The sequence below is a fragment of the Rhodofomes roseus genome (assembly GCF_022264815.1).
Source record: "Rhodofomes roseus strain CIRM-BRFM 1785 chromosome Unknown C8Q71scaffold_15, whole genome shotgun sequence".
Lineage (NCBI taxonomy): Eukaryota > Fungi > Basidiomycota > Agaricomycetes > Polyporales > Fomitopsidaceae > Rhodofomes > Rhodofomes roseus.
In genome coordinates, this window is record NW_025952971.1 from 479,012 (window position 1) to 496,430 (window position 17,419).

Sequence of the window (17,419 nt, forward strand, 5' to 3'; positions counted from 1 at the left end):
GTTTCAAGTTACCAGTAGAATCCACAGCGTCGCCGGCGGCGTGGAGAAGGTCAGACGCGCAGATCGAATCAATTCATAACTGTTCGACCGTTCACCGAACTATAATGGCATCAGGCACTCATCAAGCCGCATAAAGTCTCGCTGGTGGTCCGAATAACGACGAACATGTGCTTCGACACGACGCGCTAGGAGGGGAAGGCCCATCGATACAGACGGACGTGCGTCTGGACTCATCTTGACTCCGACGGTGACCACTTGGTGACAGCGCTCACCAGGTAGAACGCCGTAACCAATTGCACTGAGCCCGACTCAAGAAGGTTGAGCCAGATTACTTCTGCCTAGACAGTGTACCGATACCTCTGCACGGTACTCACGTAGAGATGGTGCTCATGTCGTTCGTCGGACCCAGACTCGGTACCGGGAATATTACACTGACGGCCACAGTGCGCATTGTGTGTTCAGGCTGGCTATCAATCTCGCCACAACACGCACGCTGTTTGTTACACATTGTCCGCGAGTCGTTCATGAAACACGCGTCGCGACACGCCCAACAACATTATTCAATGACCTCAAGATGAGCTGCACCAATAGTTCTGAGAACTGCGCATACCGCTCCTTCCAGACAACTTGAACGTAGGGTAGCATGAATATGCATGTCTTCACAAAACCAAGTGACGAATCAAATCGGCCGCATTGGTCGAGCGGGGCCTAATAGAGCACTTGAATGGCTTTGGGTGCCTGAAGAGGATTATTTGAGATAGGTCGAGCAAGTGAGATTATACGTACGAGATATGTTCGTCGGTGTAATCCAAGGCTTCCGTGATGGTATAACCTTGCTCGTCCAAAGGATGCGAGATCTCGAAAACGGCAAGGATATGCGCGACCGTGATGAAAAGAGCAGATTCTGCCACGCTCATGCCAGGACACCGTCTGAACAAGCTGAGTACAGAACATGGCATGAAATAATCCACTGTACCTTCTTCCATATCCGAAAGAATAGTCGCGAGGATCCACAGTGCAACCCATGCCTTCGGGAAGGAAGCGTTCTGGCCAGAACCTCTCAGGCTGAGGAAAGATATTCGGATCATGCATGAACGACCTTGTGAACTTGAGTCAGCTTTACAAATAACACCCGGTAGAACCACGAGCTGACCACGTATTCGCCATGATCCAGCTCCCCTTAGGGATACGGTAACTGTTGAACTTCCGAGTTTTCAGTGTTCTTATCTTATCAGTTATGTACGGATATGGACTTATGTTCTGCGATGTCAGATTACATACGTTCTTTGATGGACTTTGCCTAGATTACGTCATGTGACTTTAGTCCGGATCATTCCATGATATTCCACGACATTCCTTGATGTTCCATGACGTTCCATATCATTCCTTGATGTCCCATCACGTCCTATATCACTCTTTGATGTTTCATCATGTCTCATATTATTCCTGATGTTCCATCACGTTTCATATATCTCTCCACATCAAACTCCGAGTTTTGGCTTACTCATGCTGCTTACCAGCTTACTCATATCCCCAAAACCTCGGACTTAGTGCTTACTGATGAACCACTGATACAGCATGTGACCTGTATCAAATGTGTATATATACTGGGCTGGTTTGCCCTGTAATGATAACGATCCTTCGTCCTCTCCTCTGCCTGCCAGCATAGGATCTTCCCTTTGGGACTGGTCTGTTCACTCACTCTTTAGTCCTTCACTGCCACTGGGCTTACTAAGCCTAAAACCTCTTTCTTCAACAGGTTGTGAGCCCTGCGCTCTGATTCTTTAATCACCTGCACCCCTCTTTGCGCGCTCCAAAGCCCAACTCTTGAAAGAGTGAGTTGGCAATTTTTGTCCTTTGTTGGACTATTTTTAAGTCGCTGCATGACATAGTGCCGAAGGCCTTGTCTGAGCGCATCTCTAGGGCAGCCCGAAAAGGCAATTACGAAATTTATCATCCGTCTCGTCGTGAGAGAAACGACGTTGACGAAGACAACTCTAACGTCATCGCCGTACGTCATCGGCATTTGTATGGTCATCTACCCGTCCGTCGCCAGATCGACATCATCCTCGCTCCTACCCCTCGTCGCCGCCGCCAAGCCTCTGGCCGCTTAGACACGTCCATTCCTCCAAAGGAGTCCTGCCGCACCTCGCCGGAGCAGCACCTCTTGTATTTGCAGAAGAAAGCGGACGTTGCCGAAGCTCTCGCCGAGACTCGCCGAGCCGAACTCGCTGCTGCTCGTGCCGCTAGCGCCGCTGCTGCCGAGACCAAGGCTTCGCTCATTGAGCGTCTTAGCGGAGAAACTCCCATCGTTCCCACGGCTCTTAAGCCTATCTTCCTGTCCGACTTCCGCAAGAAGTCCACCGCTGACAAAGTCGAGATCCTGTGCAAGCGTCTCCTTGCCGTCCAGAAGCGCCTTCAGCCCCTCTATCGCCACCGTAACCGCCTCTACGCCCGTCTTCCCTTGTTGGATAACTTGGACGATTTTGGCAGGCGTTTCAACTGGGTGCTGACGAATATCGAGGAGGAAGGAACCACGTGGTCTGCAGTCGAATTGAACGACATCTGTTCTGTCTGCGAGCTGATTGCGAAGATTTCCTTCATAAATCTTAGCCAGAATTTCGGCCGCATTATCAAGGACGTAGGGGACTTGTACAAGAACAACTACTTGTACTGGGTAGATAAGCGATTGTAGTCGCATTTTTTCTGTATATCTTCGTCCCTAGAATTTAAGCATCACACTGTGGCTTCGTCTCAAGAAGAGACATTTGACCGAGACTCAAATAGTGAAGCATCGAATGGAGTAATTCCACCGTACAATTGCACCGACCATCATCATCTCTACGACTACGAGGAGAACTTCGATTATCATTTTGACGTCGAAGAAGATCAGTGGATTAACTGCGACGACGCTAGTTGCCCACATCGCTACGATCAACCTCTAGGTCCAGTTCCAGAAGGATTTTCAACTGGAATATCGGTCGCTCCTTGGCAGGAGAATTTCCTATTTGCTAGTGAATTTTCGGAGTTACCTCCATATCCTGAACACCTAGTCCCGCTCCCTGAGTCGAGACCTCAATCTCCATTCTTCGAGGAATTACCCTTCGAAGTTTTTACCCCAGAACTACCATCCGTCTCACAAGACGAATTTATCCTCCTATCCGCAACTATGGGTGACGTCAAGCCTGACAATGTCCCCAAGCTTTCCTCAGCGTCCCAATACGCTGATTGGTCAGCCGCCATGCGCGGCTATTTGGTTTTTATCCAAGCCTGGCCCGCCGTTATTGCAACTGGCACACCCGCAGCGGACTTCGCCACTCAGAATGCCCGTGCCCAGGGTGTTCTATTTATGAGAACCGATCGCTCGATGCATCATCTGCTCGAGAAAGACACTGGTGATCTCAAGGATGCGAAGGACATGTGGAACTCGCTCAAAACCGCTTTTGGCACCCCCGACACGGCATACGTCTGGTCTCTCTTCCAGTCGTTAATCAAATCTCCGGAAATGTCTGACTCCAAGCCAATGCAGGATCAGATCAACAAGCTGGTTACCCGGCTTAAGGAGATTAGTGGTGGCGGAATTACGCTCGGTGACTCGACTCAGGCTCTTCTCCTTCTGTCGAAGCTGCCAGAGTCATACCAGTCGATGATCTCTGCGCTCCTGGCGACGCAGACCCTCAAAGATCTAAAGGTCGACTCGGTCCAGAGCAAAATTCTCGCCGAGGAATCACTTCGCCGGTCCGGTATGGGACAGTCTGCATCTAAGACGTCCCAGGTCAAGCATAAATCCAAGGACCCCTGCGATCACTGCGGTGGGGCCCATGGTAGCGAGAATTGTTGGACCAAGTACCCGCATCTCCGCCCTCAGAATAAAGGTGGCGGAAAGGGGAAGAACAACAAGGGCAAGGGCAAGGGCAAAGGAAAGGGAAAGAATGGAGGAAATGGTCAATCTAGTTCTGGTACTTCTAACACTGCATCTGCGTCGGACTCTTCAAATGTTGTAACTGTAGAATCCTCCTCGTCGTCTGCGAATACTATGACTGCTTCTTGGTATACTGCGGCTAACACCGCGTCAGGAAGAACGACTGATTGGATTATGGATTCTGGTGCATCCAAGACGATCACCAACGACATGGCTGATTTTTGGGATTACACTCCTTACGAGGAGCCCATGATTTTTAGCACAGCCGGCAAGAGTAAGATTGCAGCTTACGGTGAAGGCACTATCAAAGGCGTTGTGCATGTTGAAGGGAAACATATTGTGTCAACTATCACCAATGTCGCATATATCCCTGCTGCGTCTAGTCGCCTATTTTCAACTGGAGTTATTGAACGTTCAGGTTTCACCCTTGTTCAAGGTGGAGGCCGTATGGTCATTTTCGACCAACCTATTTTGCATGGTTCTGACCGAATCCGTGGTAACAAGATCATGGAGGCGCATCACACGCCCTTCAACAATCTCTATATGTTGCACATGGAAATTATGAAACTGCAATTGGCTAAGTCTGCGGACAAGTCAAATTTTCGCCTTTGGCATCAACGCTTCGGACATTCGTCTGAAGAAGTTATCCGTCAACTACCCAAGCACACCAAGGGTGTGGATTCTATCGGTGACAAGGACAAGTCTCCTTGTGCAGGTTGTCAATGGGGCAAGTCTCATTGTGCTCCATTTCCCGCGTCGGACAAGAGAGCTTCAAAACCTCTTGAAATTGTTCATACCGACGAAGACGGTCCTATGCGTACCACCGCTATTGGTGGATGGCGCTACTTCATCAGCTTTCTCGACGACTACTCCGGTCTTGGCCGCGCCTATTTCCTCAAACATAAGAATGATTCGACCCAAGTGTTCGATGATTTCAAGGCATGGGCTGAGAACCAAACTGACGAGAAAATCAAAGCTGTACGCTCGGATCGAGGGGGAGAATATACCTCTGCAGAATTTACCGAACATTTGCGCAAATTTGGCATTGAACATCAGAAGACGATGCCATACTCTCCTCAACAGAATGGGAGAGCTGAGCGCTGGAATCGGACCATTGTCGAGAAGGCTATGTCTATGCTTCATCATGCTGGACTAAGCCATGGTTTCTGGCAATTGGCTGTTGACGCTGCGGTTCACATTTATAATCGGCAACCAATGCGACACCTTAACTGGCAATGCCCCATTACCCTCTGGGATAGCACAGTCCCAGACATTTCGTATTTTAGGGTATTTGGGTGCAAGGCATATGTGCATGTGCAGAAGGAACAAAGAGCTGGGAAGCTCGACAAGAAGGCTGTCGAGATGATCTTTGTTGGCTATGAGTTAGGTTCCAAAGGGTATCGTTTCTGGAACCCGGCCACTCGAAGTATCGTTGTGTCTCGTGATGTGACCTTCGATGAAGAGACATTTCCTGCACGTAAAGATTTAGGCAATAATCCGAAATCCCTGGATAAGCCGTTTGATGAACCTCCTGAGGATGCAAACTCGGAGGATTCTGATTCTGAGGATTTACCTATTCCCGTTCCTATCCCGGAACATGAACCTGAACCTGAAGACCATCCAGAGCCAGTGGGAGACATTCCACAACCGCAACCTGATCCTGTACCTCCTCCACAACCTCAGTACGAACGTCCACGTCGTCAAGGTGCTGGACAAAATCCTAAGAGGAACAAGGACAATGCCTATGGTGATGAGCCACCTGCAAATATTGATCGTCGTACCGATGCTCAAAGTCGTCAACAATCTGAGGCTGAAACTCTCATGTTTGTGCGGATGCTAGCAGAAGCAAACCATGGCATTCCCCAGAGTCACAGGGAAGCTATGGAGTCTCAAGACAAGGCTAAATGGCATGCATCTGAAGGTTCTGAATACAAGTCGCTTATGGACAACAAGACTTGGGTTCTAGTTCCACGGCCTAAAAACCGAAAGGTTATCAAGTGCCGGTGGGTTTATGCGATTAAACACGATGGTCGCTACAAAGCGCGTGTTGTTGCAAAGGGATTTACCCAAGTATGGGGTCAAGACTATACCGAGACTTTTTCTCCTGTTGCACGGTTTGAATCCGTACGCTATCTATTGGCACATGCAGCACTTGAAGATTGGGAGATTGAGTCTATGGATGTCAAGACGGCATTCCTTAATGGTGACCTTGACGAGGAAATCTACATGGAACAGCCCGAAGGATGGGCTGTACCTGGGAAGGAGAACTGGGTCTGTCTGCTCAAGAAGGCCATTTATGGCTTGAAGCAAGTGTCTCGTCAATGGAACGCTAAGATCCACAAGTCTCTCCTTGACTTAGGGTTTAAACGGACATATTTGGATGCCGGAATTTATGTCTTCTCTCGTGAATCTGAAGGACACACCTGCTTAATCATATTGTATGTCGACGACTTGCTCCTCATGGGCGACTCGAAATTGTTCATCGACAACATCAAGCAGAGACTGTCTTTGGAATACCAGATGACTGATCTGGGAGCTGTCCAGCGTTTCCTTGGTCTACACATTCGTCGAGAACGTCTTGCACGTCGTATCTTCGTTGACCAGGAAGACTATATTCAGTCTGTTTTGGAGAGGTTCCAAATGTCCAACTGCAAGTCTGCAAGGACGCCTCTTCCCGCTGGAGCAGTATTAGAGAAGAACACCGACACTGCATCTGAAATTTTCCGAACCCGTTACCAGAGCATCATTGGCAGCATCATGTATGCTATGCTTGGTACTCGCCCAGACATCTCGTTCGCGGTCACACGTCTGGCGAAGTTTTCTTCAAATCCGTCTAAAGAGCATATGAAGTTTGCGTACTATGTCCTGAGATATCTTCAAAGGACAAAGGAACTTGCACTTTGCTACGATGGAGGCTCAAACTCTGGTCTGATCGCCTACTCAGACTCAGATTGGGCTGAAGACCGTGATGATAGGCACTCTACATCTGGCTTTGTTTTCCTCATGGCCAATTGTGTCGTTTCTTGGGTGTCAAGACGCCAACCAACGGTATCTTTGTCTTCAACCAAAGCAGAGTATAAGGCCAGCTCCGACTGCTGTCGTCAGATGGCTTGGCTGCGTCATTTTGGAGAAGAACTGGGAGACAACATGTCTCATCCAACTCCACTTTGTCTTGACAACCAAGGCAACATTTTCCTTGCAGTGAACCCCGCCGTGGATCGCCGCACCAAGCACATAGAAATCCGGTATCACTACATTCGAGAGTTCTACGAACGTGGGGAGATGGACATCTATTTTGTCGCAAGTGAAGACCAACTTGCTGATGCCTTGACCAAGAATGTTCCCTTCAGCGGAATCGAGAAATTCAGGTCTTTGGTTGGCATGATGAGATACTCGACATCTTGAACAAGTGGGAGTGTTGAACTTCCGAGTTTTCAGTGTTCTTATCTTATCAGTTATGTACGGATATGGACTTATGTTCTGCGATGTCAGATTACATACGTTCTTTGATGGACTTTGCCTAGATTACGTCATGTGACTTTAGTCCGGATCATTCCATGATATTCCACGACATTCCTTGATGTTCCATGACGTTCCATATCATTCCTTGATGTCCCATCACGTCCTATATCACTCTTTGATGTTTCATCATGTCTCATATTATTCCTGATGTTCCATCACGTTTCATATATCTCTCCACATCAAACTCCGAGTTTTGGCTTACTCATGCTGCTTACCAGCTTACTCATATCCCCAAAACCTCGGACTTAGTGCTTACTGATGAACCACTGATACAGCATGTGACCTGTATCAAATGTGTATATATACTGGGCTGGTTTGCCCTGTAATGATAACGATCCTTCGTCCTCTCCTCTGCCTGCCAGCATAGGATCTTCCCTTTGGGACTGGTCTGTTCACTCACTCTTTAGTCCTTCACTGCCACTGGGCTTACTAAGCCTAAAACCTCTTTCTTCAACAGTAACCTTTGTATTCGTCGTCTACGAGAGTCGTGTGTGGAACCAAGGGTGTGATTGGTCTGAACCGGTGAAGCTCCTTGATGAGGGCTTCAATGTAGGGTAAATGGGCACGATCCGCCATGCAGGCGAGACGTTCTGGGCCGATCATGGTGTTCAATTCCGCCTGCGCCTTGCGTTGTACGTCCGGGTATAGCGCCATCATCAGAATGAACGACGAATCAATAGCTACCGACTAAGAGTGCACCGTTAGTACATCACTGGCCGATAGTATTGTGAGCATACTGTATCGGTTCCTCCTATATTGTCACATCACTAGCTGGTACAGATTCAAACTGTTTGACAACGCACCTGAATAGATGCTCGCAGATGTCCATTTCAGAAACTCGTCGTCGTCATTTCCGAGAGGACGTCCAAGTTCTGCTTCTAGCAGGTCAACCGTATCACTCACAAAAGAACGTACACCGGAAGCCTGTTAGTGAACGAAGTCGCATCAACGATTCCATGAAATCTGAACAGGGACCCACAGCGGCCTTCTTGGCATAGAGATACGGCGCAGCTGCAAACTCATTTGTAGTTATGCGCGCGTTCTGCGCCCATCTCTTGAAGCCAGCACCAGGAAACCATGTCGGTATATGGCGAACTGAATTGTATCAATTTCATTCCGCCACGCTCGACGGAAGGGAAACGAACGTATTGGGAAGGAATCAACAAGCCAGCGTCCAGGCTTCATAGCTTTGGCCGTGAGTCGTGCAAGCTCTTCTGCCAGAGTCACAAAGTGATCTTCTCCAGGACCGTCCGACACTTGATAGCCGTACGCGATGCGCATAGTGAATTCCGAAGCAGCCCTGCATTCCTACCATGTCAATCCCGTAGATGACGACAGCGAGTCTTTAATGATAGTCACGTACCGCTTCAGATGGGCCAGGAAGTCGTCCGGAGTCCTGAGCAACGCAGAAAGAAGATTGTGGGATACTTCATACTGTGTTTCCCAGTATTCAGCCTGACGGCGAGATTCGAATGCCGTCCGAAGCAGCCGTCGATGTTTCTTAATGCCCTCTCCATATGAATGAAATAGCACGGCGTGCTTCTTCCCCACCAGATCCCCGGCCATGACCGAGCGAGGTCTATCGCTGTATAGCGATCCACGGTGATCGAACAGTTCAAGCGCGTCCTCAGCGGAGTTGAGAACTAGAAATTCTCTCCCGAAGACGTGCATATAAACCATGTCTCCTGTAGCAATTTTATAAAATGGGCCGTTCGCAGACGATTCACGATGAATAAAGTACAGACCGTAGGTTGTGGAGAGGGAGGCGAGGGAGGCTGCAATGTTGCGCCGCGGGAACTGCCAGATGTTCCCCACAAACGGAATTGAACGTGGACCTCATTGTAATAAGGGTTAGATAGCATCGTCATAGCGATGTTCAACACGGCCGCACTCACCTGGAGGCAACTTCGCGCGAGCTAAGAAATGCACGAAGCATAGTGCTGCTATAGCTGTTGAGACGATGTAGACGTAGTATGCCTGGATCATCGCGAACTACTGTTATGAAGACGACTCCTGTGAAATGAGTATGGGCCCCTGTGGCTGTTGTCGTTATATACCATCCGATATAAATGCATGACCGTCACGGGCAGTGATCAATATTGCTTGGTTCCGATTAATACTAGCTGAAGCGCCGATCCTCGTCCAAGTGTACCCCCTCAGTATTACTATTACTGGTCAGCGCTCAGGATCATCGCATATCCCAGTGGCAAATCGGACTCTCGTGGTGTCGTGGGTCCACGGCAAGGTGGCTGTCCCAAATGGTCGGCTGTATCAGTGTGTGTCAGTGTGTAGGAGCTGCGCGTCCAAGCTCAATGGGGCCCGGGCGCGCTCAGGAATCAGTACTTCGCCGAACGCAGAAGTCGCATATGCATGTTGCTTATTCGAAGCTCGAAACACGGGATCGTGAACAGACTTATTTGTAATAACTAATTACTTATTATAATATATCGTGCTTAGCACTTGGTCGGCTGTGCGCTCCAGGCACATACGCTCAATGTAACCGTGACACTCAAAGTCATACCCTTTGCCCAGTGTGTACTCATTCTGGCGAACACCGCTCGCTGAAACCATAATAGTTGATTGCTTCGACGCATCGCCATGAGAAGAGGGGCGGAGATTGTGCGTGACAGACGCAACAACGTGTCGACCATAGTGCGCTCCAGCCTCCGAGCCTCGTCGGAACCTGAACAGTCAATTCCGCTTCTCGAGAAAGAGTTCCTTCCTCGCGATGAACAGAGACCAATTCGAAAGAAACGTAGAGCGGCGTTTCTGGATCAGTTGGAATATGAGATATCATGTGTCACTGGCAGTGCCGCACCGGGTGGATACTTCGGTCTCGGGACTGCAAGGATTGTAGTTTCCATCGAATCGCCTGCCATGAGCACCTCGCCTCCTTTGCGCAAGCTCAATTCGCACGTCTCCTTGTTGGACTCTTCGCGTGTACAATCGCCAAATCCGCTGCACCCTTCGTGAGTAGCAGAATATCATATGCCAATTGGATGCGGAGCTGAAAGAAATAACCAGAGTCATTCTGTTATTTGGATGGCGTAAGGCAGACTCTTACGCTTCTGAATGAATGTAGCACTCACAGATCTTGTGTAGTTGAAGCCGAGCCTGCATATTTGCAGAAATATGTGGATCGGCTGCACGCCAATTTCCCCACCTCTACCATCGTCCTCATCAAGGCTGATACGTCTTGGTACTTCAGTTCCGAGTCATCGCTGGTGTGTCCATAATCAGTCTCACTGGCTTACGCTCATAGGATGTTCTACAGGAAAAGGAAGTCTTACCCGCAGTCCATACCATTCGGAGAGAGTTGAGCGATGCGGACAGGACTAGGGGAGTCCTGGTGCATGTGCTCTCGAACGGTCAGTCTACTGATCCGATTGAGCCTTCGTGACTAACATTTCGTAGGTGGTGCTTTACAGCTCGTCACTCTGCGCAAGGCCTTGGCCAAGTCAGGTGCTACGGAACACCCGGCCAGTCGACGTTCCCGACTACCGATAGCTCTCGTACTCGACTCAACACCGGCATCGAGTGAACTTGCGTCCGCAATCCAATCATGGGCACCCGCGAATACGCTGATGCGTTGGCTCGCGATACCACCCATAACGATGCTGTACACGGGGTTCTATATAGCTAACGCGCTCGCCGGACACCCGCCTGTCTTCCGCGCCATACGGGACGAACTGAAATCGGCCGACCTGTTGCCGACTGTCACGAACCGTGGCGAGCCCGAGGCAATTCCTCGTGCTTACTTCACGTCTAACAAGGATGTGATCACGCCGATGAAGGACGTTGAGACACACTACGCGGAGGTGGTAGCTCTAGGCTTCGATGCGACGATAGAGCGGTTCGTCGGCTCTGCGCACGTCTCGCATGCAAGACTGGACCCGGACAGGTATTGGCGCGCTGTGAACAATGTTTGGAAAAGGGCACTCCAGAAAAGCGGACATGGTCGAGTTCTTGCGTCACTGTAGTCATGATCCACGTCGAATCTCGCTTTCGCGTACGAAGGAATATATTATTGTACGAGGCCTACCACATTTGAGAAACGCACTTTCGGAAAGTCATGGTGTTTTATGTGTTGGCTTAGCGGTACAGAACTCGGTGGGCAACAATATCCGTAGGAACAAGCGTCGCGTAAGAGGATCCGAGTAACGTCGGCTACGTCTGCATAGTTCAACAAAGTGGAATAGGGTTACATTGAGACGGAAAAACACTCAGCAAGTGCATGTTACAAGGTAGGGGTATCAACACCGCACGTCTGCAATGCCTCCTTCCATAGCGCAGTCACTGCTCCCCAATATCTCTCTGGGTCGGCCCGCGAATGAGAAACATGAGCAGACTTCGTGAACCTCTCCAACTTGGCGTTGAGCCCCGCTGCAACTGCTGCTTCGTAGTGCGCCTCTACTTCAGACGCAGGAGTAACACGGTCCGTATTGGAATAGATGTACAAGCGAGGCGTTGCCTTGGGATCATTGGGATTGGTGATGGAAGGCAACAGGTTGAGAGTGTTCAACTGATCGCGCATGGTAGGAAAGAGCGGCGGATTTCCTACCAGCGCATTTGCCAAGTAGAAGCCTCCATACAGCGCCGATATGCCTGGGATGGCGAGGTAGCGCAACACCGGGTTTCTCGGTGCCCATGACTGAATTGCCGACGCAAGCTCGCGCAACGCCGGGGTCGAGTCGAGGATGAGTGCTACAGGCGTTGGCGAATAAGCTGCGCCCCGATCGCCTGCGCCAGAAGACTTCATGAGAGCTTGACGGAAGACCAGTAGCTGCAGGGAACCACCTAATGCGACGTGTCAGAACTGGACCGTGACGGACAAAACTGCCACTGACCATTCGACAGAACGTGGATCAAGACTCCTCTGAATTTCTTCCCATTATTCGACTCTCTCTTGACAACATCGACCGCAGGCGACAGTTCCTTCTCCTTCGAAGACATCAACGAGCGCTCGTCGACGAGCTACAAGGAAGCGTACCAGTCGTGGGTAAGAGGTGAAGTACCATGACGTGTATGCCCTGACGAGGACGATAGTGGAAGTTGGAAACTGATCGTGCAGCCGGTCCACGTATTTTTGCAAGTAGCTAGGTGCCGCTTCCACTAAACGTTATGATCAGTGAGAGCGATCTGCCAGGGGAGCGGATGCTCTTACGCCATCCGAATAACAACACAACTCTGTGAGTGTCAGTTAGCTTCTGCATACTCTCGTGAATTAGTGCTCACGCTACTCACGAAGGGTGCAGCGGGTCCGATGTCACTGAAGGTGGAGGCTCCAGTACAGAGACGCATTGGTTAAGCTTGGCGAGCTTGGAACGGGTAGACGCGGAGGCGGAAGAACGTGAAGCCATAGTCCTACTGTGTCGCCTAGACGTGAATGGACGCTCTTATGGACAAGGTACGAAGCTGTCGATTCGCTTACGCGTACGTTCAGGCTGCAGTTCGGTCGAGTACAGCGTACGGCGAGCATAAGCTTCTGCTAAATTCTATTACTGCATCTCACCGTCCCGGCAGTAACGTGGCTTACGTGAGTCTGCGTGTCACGCGGGTCACCGCCCGTCCGATACCAGACTTCACGAAGATTCGACTCCTCCAAAGCGCAGAAGATGTGTCTATACAAGGTTGGGTGGTATTTAGCTTTCACGAATTCAGGCCCACCGTGACTGACAGTGTGGCTTAACACGCACTAGGTAATTTGCACAGGTTGGTCCAGTTTCGCCGGACAGGAGACTGCTATATCAGTTGACGTCTTCTGTGGTTGAATGCTCAATGTCAACGACGAGGCGACGTGAATGGAAGACAGGGCCAAAGGGCTCTTCGGATCATGGGAATGCAGACCGCACGGAATGGAGGTTGAGCTTGACAGACCAGACGTAGCGTGATTGTTTGCGTCTCTTCGTAGCCACATGCTCAGATGAACACAACACTGATACACCACGAAGGAGCACTGAATCATACGTACTAACTGATGCGTCGGCACGTCGTCTCTCGTACATTTTGGCCTTCCATTGCAGAAGCGCATGGTTCACTGTGGTCAGGTTCTTGCTGTCATCTGGCAAGCGAACTCAACCTCCGATGGGTAGCCTATCTCCACATCCACATACTGAGACTCGTACCTGACGTGTGGGTTGTGTTCGCGGTCCCGTTTCCTCATGTCCACAGAAGCGAGGACGCTGTACATGGTCGAGATATGAGTTGATTTTGTGAGGTCCGACCCGACTGCGGCATACTGGCAGACGAACAAGACGGTTATCAGGCAATCGGTGCACTGGATGCGTGGTTTTGCTGCGTGTAGTGCGGTAACCACGTAAAGAGCCGACGGGGCCGGGGTGATCTGGGAGGATCTGACCAGTGACCACTGTCCTCCGAGCCACCGCCGCCCGTCGAAGGGGTTCTCGGGGTCCAATAAGGGTCCAAAATGGGAATTCGTGGCTCGAGGAGCACGATCCACCGGACGGCATCGTTTCGCGATCGGGCTGTGTTGTGTTTGCACAAACGCTATCCTCATCTGTCAAATGTCGTGTGCCGCATTTACCTCTACGGCTTCCGTATGTATCAGCGCATGTCCTCGTTCTCTCCCAGCTGGTAGTAGTAGCTCCGACCCAGCGGATATCTCCAAAGCGAAGGGCTCTGTCACCTCGCGATCGAACTGACCATAGCACTCAGGCACTCGCAAGTCTTGGGGGCATAATCACAACGCCCTGAGGCTGCCAACTTGATGTACGTCGTGCAGAGTGCTTCAAGACGGCGCATCTGCTTACAATTATACTAACAGAAGCTTACTTTCCATTTTCTGGAACTCGGCTCCTAGTCCAGTCGTTACGCCTCTCAAGGACCCCCTACTTTACCCCGCTACGTGTCGCGCCCATCGCGTCTGGACAGCCCGCCCATATTCTTCATCGCGTAGCTCAAAGCGACGTTCCTGCAATGCCGCCGGAGACTCATGACTCTGAGCATCCACCTACACCGTTGTCGACTTTCAAGGATTCGAGTACTACTATGAGTCCTCCGTCAGAACCGCACAGACACCCTCGAGATTTACGATTCTGGCTTGTCTTTCTGGGCATCGGTGTTGCTACCATGATCACCGCGCTCGAACTGGCGAGTGCATCATACTCACATACGAGCCCCTCAGCTTACTCTGATCTCCATTCACAGTCTGCAGTTTCTGTTGCGTTACCGACTATCGTACAAGAACTTCATGGGTCGACATTCATTTGGATAGGCTCCGCATACACGCTCGCTGGAACAGCATTCATTCCCCTGGGCGGAGGGCTCGCGCAGGTATGGTCACTGTCCTGTCGGGGAATGCTGTTGACCGTCGTGTATAGATCTTCGGAAGACGTATTGTCATCCTTGCATCCTTGGCTATCATGGCTTTAGGAAGTGCTCTCTGTGGTTCAGCGAAAAACATGACGTATTTGATTGCTGGACGTAGTAAGTTCTCGTTGCGGGTCATCCGTTTGAGTACCGTGGCATGACTGTAGCAGCTGTTCAGGGCCTCGGAGGAGGCGGTATCTCTGCGACCACCGCCATCATCATATCCGACCTTGTACCCCTGCGTGAACGTGGACTCTTCAATGGTTTGATTGGGATGTAAGTGACGTCTCATACACCTTTTCAGCACGTTGACATCGCATTTGGATAGTGCCTGGGCAATGTCAAGTGGAATTGGACCAATTGTTGGTGGTGCGCTCGCACAGAGCGGGCAATGGCGGTGGTTGTTTTGTAAGCAAGTGGCCTTGGATTTCATCGGTCCGCTCAACAATCGCCGTCTCTTCCAGACCTGAACCTCCCCATCTGTGGCATTGCGGCAGTCATCATGATCGTTTGTTTGCGTGTCAAGACACCACCAGGGACCTTGGGAGAGAAGGTCCGTCGGGTTGACTGGCGGTAGGTGTGATACTTCGTCGGACACGACCATCCAATGATTCTCTTCGTACAGCGGAACCCTGCTCATCATCGCGGCCACGACAGCTTGCGTCATAGGGCTGACCTGGAGTGGAATCCAGTACTCGTGGGGCTCAGCAGCGGTGCTCGTGCCCCTCATACTTGGCCTTGCTGGGATCGTAGGATTCATGACATTTGAGAGTATCGTCCCGGACTATCCCTTGGTGCGTCATCGAGCTCATGCATTCGCAGCCTAACTTATCGACGCTTTAGGTTCCCCGCACACTGATCTCCACCGTGACTGGTGTGAGTGGCTACATGCAAACGTTCGTCATGCCAATCTTGATGATAGGAATAATCTGTGCGTGGCGCATTTTCCGTGTTCCTCACAATACGCACCACTAAGCTTATATTACAGATTATATCCCTGTCTACCTGCAGGCGTGCAAGGGCGCCTCTGCTATCCGTTCTGGAGTCGACGTCCTGTCGTTCTCGCTTGTTCTCGCGCCTGTCGGCCTGTCGGGCGGCGCATTCACGAATAGCACAGGGCGATATCGACCGCCTATGTGGCTGGCCTGGGCCGCTCTCATGCTTGGCATCGGTCTGTTCCTTACCTTGAAGGCAGACTCTCCGCTCGGGCACGTCGTAGGATTTCTAATACCGTGCGCCTTCGGCTGTGGGATCTTGTCGACTTCGACATACTTCCCTGTACTGGCACCACGTGGGTTGGATTCCGCGGCTACCATTGATCGTCGACTAACAGTGATTTACGGCAGTCCACGTTTCACAGAATGGTCTCGCGTTGGCCTTCTTCATGTTCCTACGTAACTTCGCTATGGTGAGCAATTACGTGCACTGTCCTTCAGCTACTCATGACACCCACGCACAGGTATGGGGAGTAACCATCGGCGGAACCGTGCTTCAAAATGAGCTTCAGAAACACCTACCCTCGAGCTTTGCGGCACAGTTTCCAGAGGGGTCCGCAATTGCATATGCCACTATTCCGATTATATCCCAGCTCCCCGAACCTTTAAAGACCGAAGTCCGAACGGCATTCGCAAGCAGCCTCAAAGTCGTGTGGGAAGTCCTCTTGGGGATTGCTGGTCTGGGGTTGCTATCAAGTCTTTTCATGAAAGGTCTTCCTTTGCATTCTACCGTTGACGATGAATGGGGGTTGGAGCAGGAGAGTGTGACCAACAGGGAAGCAACGTGAGCTCTGCTCATCCGATAGCGGAGCTTTGCTTGGCCCGTTCCACGATGTAGGGGCGACTGTCGGACCTGGTACTGCGTGCTCATCGTCCCCTATGTATATAACTTGATTGTCTCGGTACAGCTCCGCGTCTGGAGGTAGCATTCAAATGTCTTATCCGCTGTCTTTGCACTGACACCTGTATAGTTATGCACAGAACTATGCTATACCCTTTCATAGACGAGGCAACGGCGTTTCCCCTTGACGTTATTTCCTTCGTCTCGCAATACCTTCGCGGAGAAGTGGTATGATAGTTCACGACGGATAGGCAGGTCAGCATCATCGACTGCGAATGACCCTCCTTTCCGAGTCGGGCCCCCGAAAAGATGGTCGGACGTCCAGAAACCACTTGTCAGGCTCGTGTCCACATGCCGTCCCTCGAGTGAGTGAGGTTCCAGAACAGTCGGTCTACGGATTCCTACGCCACCTACGTGGCAAGAAACTTTCCCTATTGTGATCGATAGGACCGCCGACAGAGGTACCGGTGTGGTTGGACAGCGTGGTGACCGAACTATATAGTATCTGATGAATGAATCGGGCACATCAGTACCTCCAAACGAGTGCGGGTACCACGGGCGGCGTATTCGTGATTTTGCATGGTTGTACAAAAGACAAGAACAGTCTGGGATCATAAGAAACCGTCAGAAGACTGTTCAATGGAAGAGGCTGGCGTCGCCGCTCGGGCTGTGGAAGTTCGGTAAACATTAGTAAGTCGCTCTTATTTCCCAGCCTCATTGGTGCACTGCCACTCCTCGCGTGATAGAAGCCATAATACAACGCCGTAGATACACAAGAGATACGAGTCCGTCTAGCCATCCGCGTCACAT

At 50.8% G+C, this 17,419-nt stretch overlaps 5 protein-coding genes across 5 annotated transcripts; 2 read left to right on the top strand and 3 right to left on the bottom strand.

Moving 5' to 3' along the window:
- Positions 1–659: 659 nt before the first annotated feature.
- Positions 660–1,194, bottom strand: C8Q71DRAFT_711342 (cytochrome P450-like protein; the record flags this gene model as incomplete). Its single annotated transcript, XM_047920803.1, has 4 exons — positions 660–738; positions 787–930; positions 977–1,099; positions 1,154–1,194. Coding segments are annotated over 4 exons (387 nt in total), but the record flags the coding sequence as incomplete, so codon positions are not given.
- Positions 1,195–7,894: 6,700 nt separating this feature from the next.
- On the bottom strand, positions 7,895–9,430 carry C8Q71DRAFT_859507 (cytochrome P450; the record flags this gene model as incomplete). Its single annotated transcript, XM_047927644.1, has 8 exons — positions 7,895–8,131; positions 8,182–8,195; positions 8,248–8,368; positions 8,424–8,539; positions 8,590–8,744; positions 8,808–9,129; positions 9,190–9,279; positions 9,340–9,430. The coding sequence occupies 8 exons, from the start codon at positions 9,428–9,430 to the stop codon at positions 7,895–7,897; spliced, it is 1,146 nt and encodes a 381-aa protein (XP_047777048.1).
- An 891-nt stretch (positions 9,431–10,321) lies between these two features.
- Positions 10,322–11,424, top strand: C8Q71DRAFT_859508 (uncharacterized protein; the record flags this gene model as incomplete). Its single annotated transcript, XM_047927645.1, has 5 exons — positions 10,322–10,413; positions 10,469–10,491; positions 10,547–10,668; positions 10,719–10,812; positions 10,859–11,424. 5 exons carry the CDS (start codon positions 10,322–10,324, stop codon positions 11,422–11,424), a joined length of 897 nt encoding a protein of 298 aa, XP_047777049.1.
- A 257-nt stretch (positions 11,425–11,681) lies between these two features.
- On the bottom strand, positions 11,682–12,804 carry C8Q71DRAFT_859509 (uncharacterized protein; the record flags this gene model as incomplete). Its single annotated transcript, XM_047927646.1, has 5 exons — positions 11,682–12,241; positions 12,292–12,385; positions 12,435–12,556; positions 12,609–12,631; positions 12,689–12,804. 5 exons carry the CDS (start codon positions 12,802–12,804, stop codon positions 11,682–11,684), a joined length of 915 nt encoding a protein of 304 aa, XP_047777050.1.
- Positions 12,805–14,452: 1,648 nt separating this feature from the next.
- Positions 14,453–16,556, top strand: C8Q71DRAFT_711094 (iron permease; the record flags this gene model as incomplete). Its single annotated transcript, XM_047920789.1, has 10 exons — positions 14,453–14,737; positions 14,785–14,890; positions 14,944–15,049; positions 15,102–15,181; positions 15,238–15,346; positions 15,399–15,567; positions 15,617–15,704; positions 15,762–16,064; positions 16,120–16,181; positions 16,233–16,556. The coding sequence occupies 10 exons, from the start codon at positions 14,453–14,455 to the stop codon at positions 16,554–16,556; spliced, it is 1,632 nt and encodes a 543-aa protein (XP_047777051.1).
- Between the last annotated feature and the right edge of the window lie 863 nt (positions 16,557–17,419).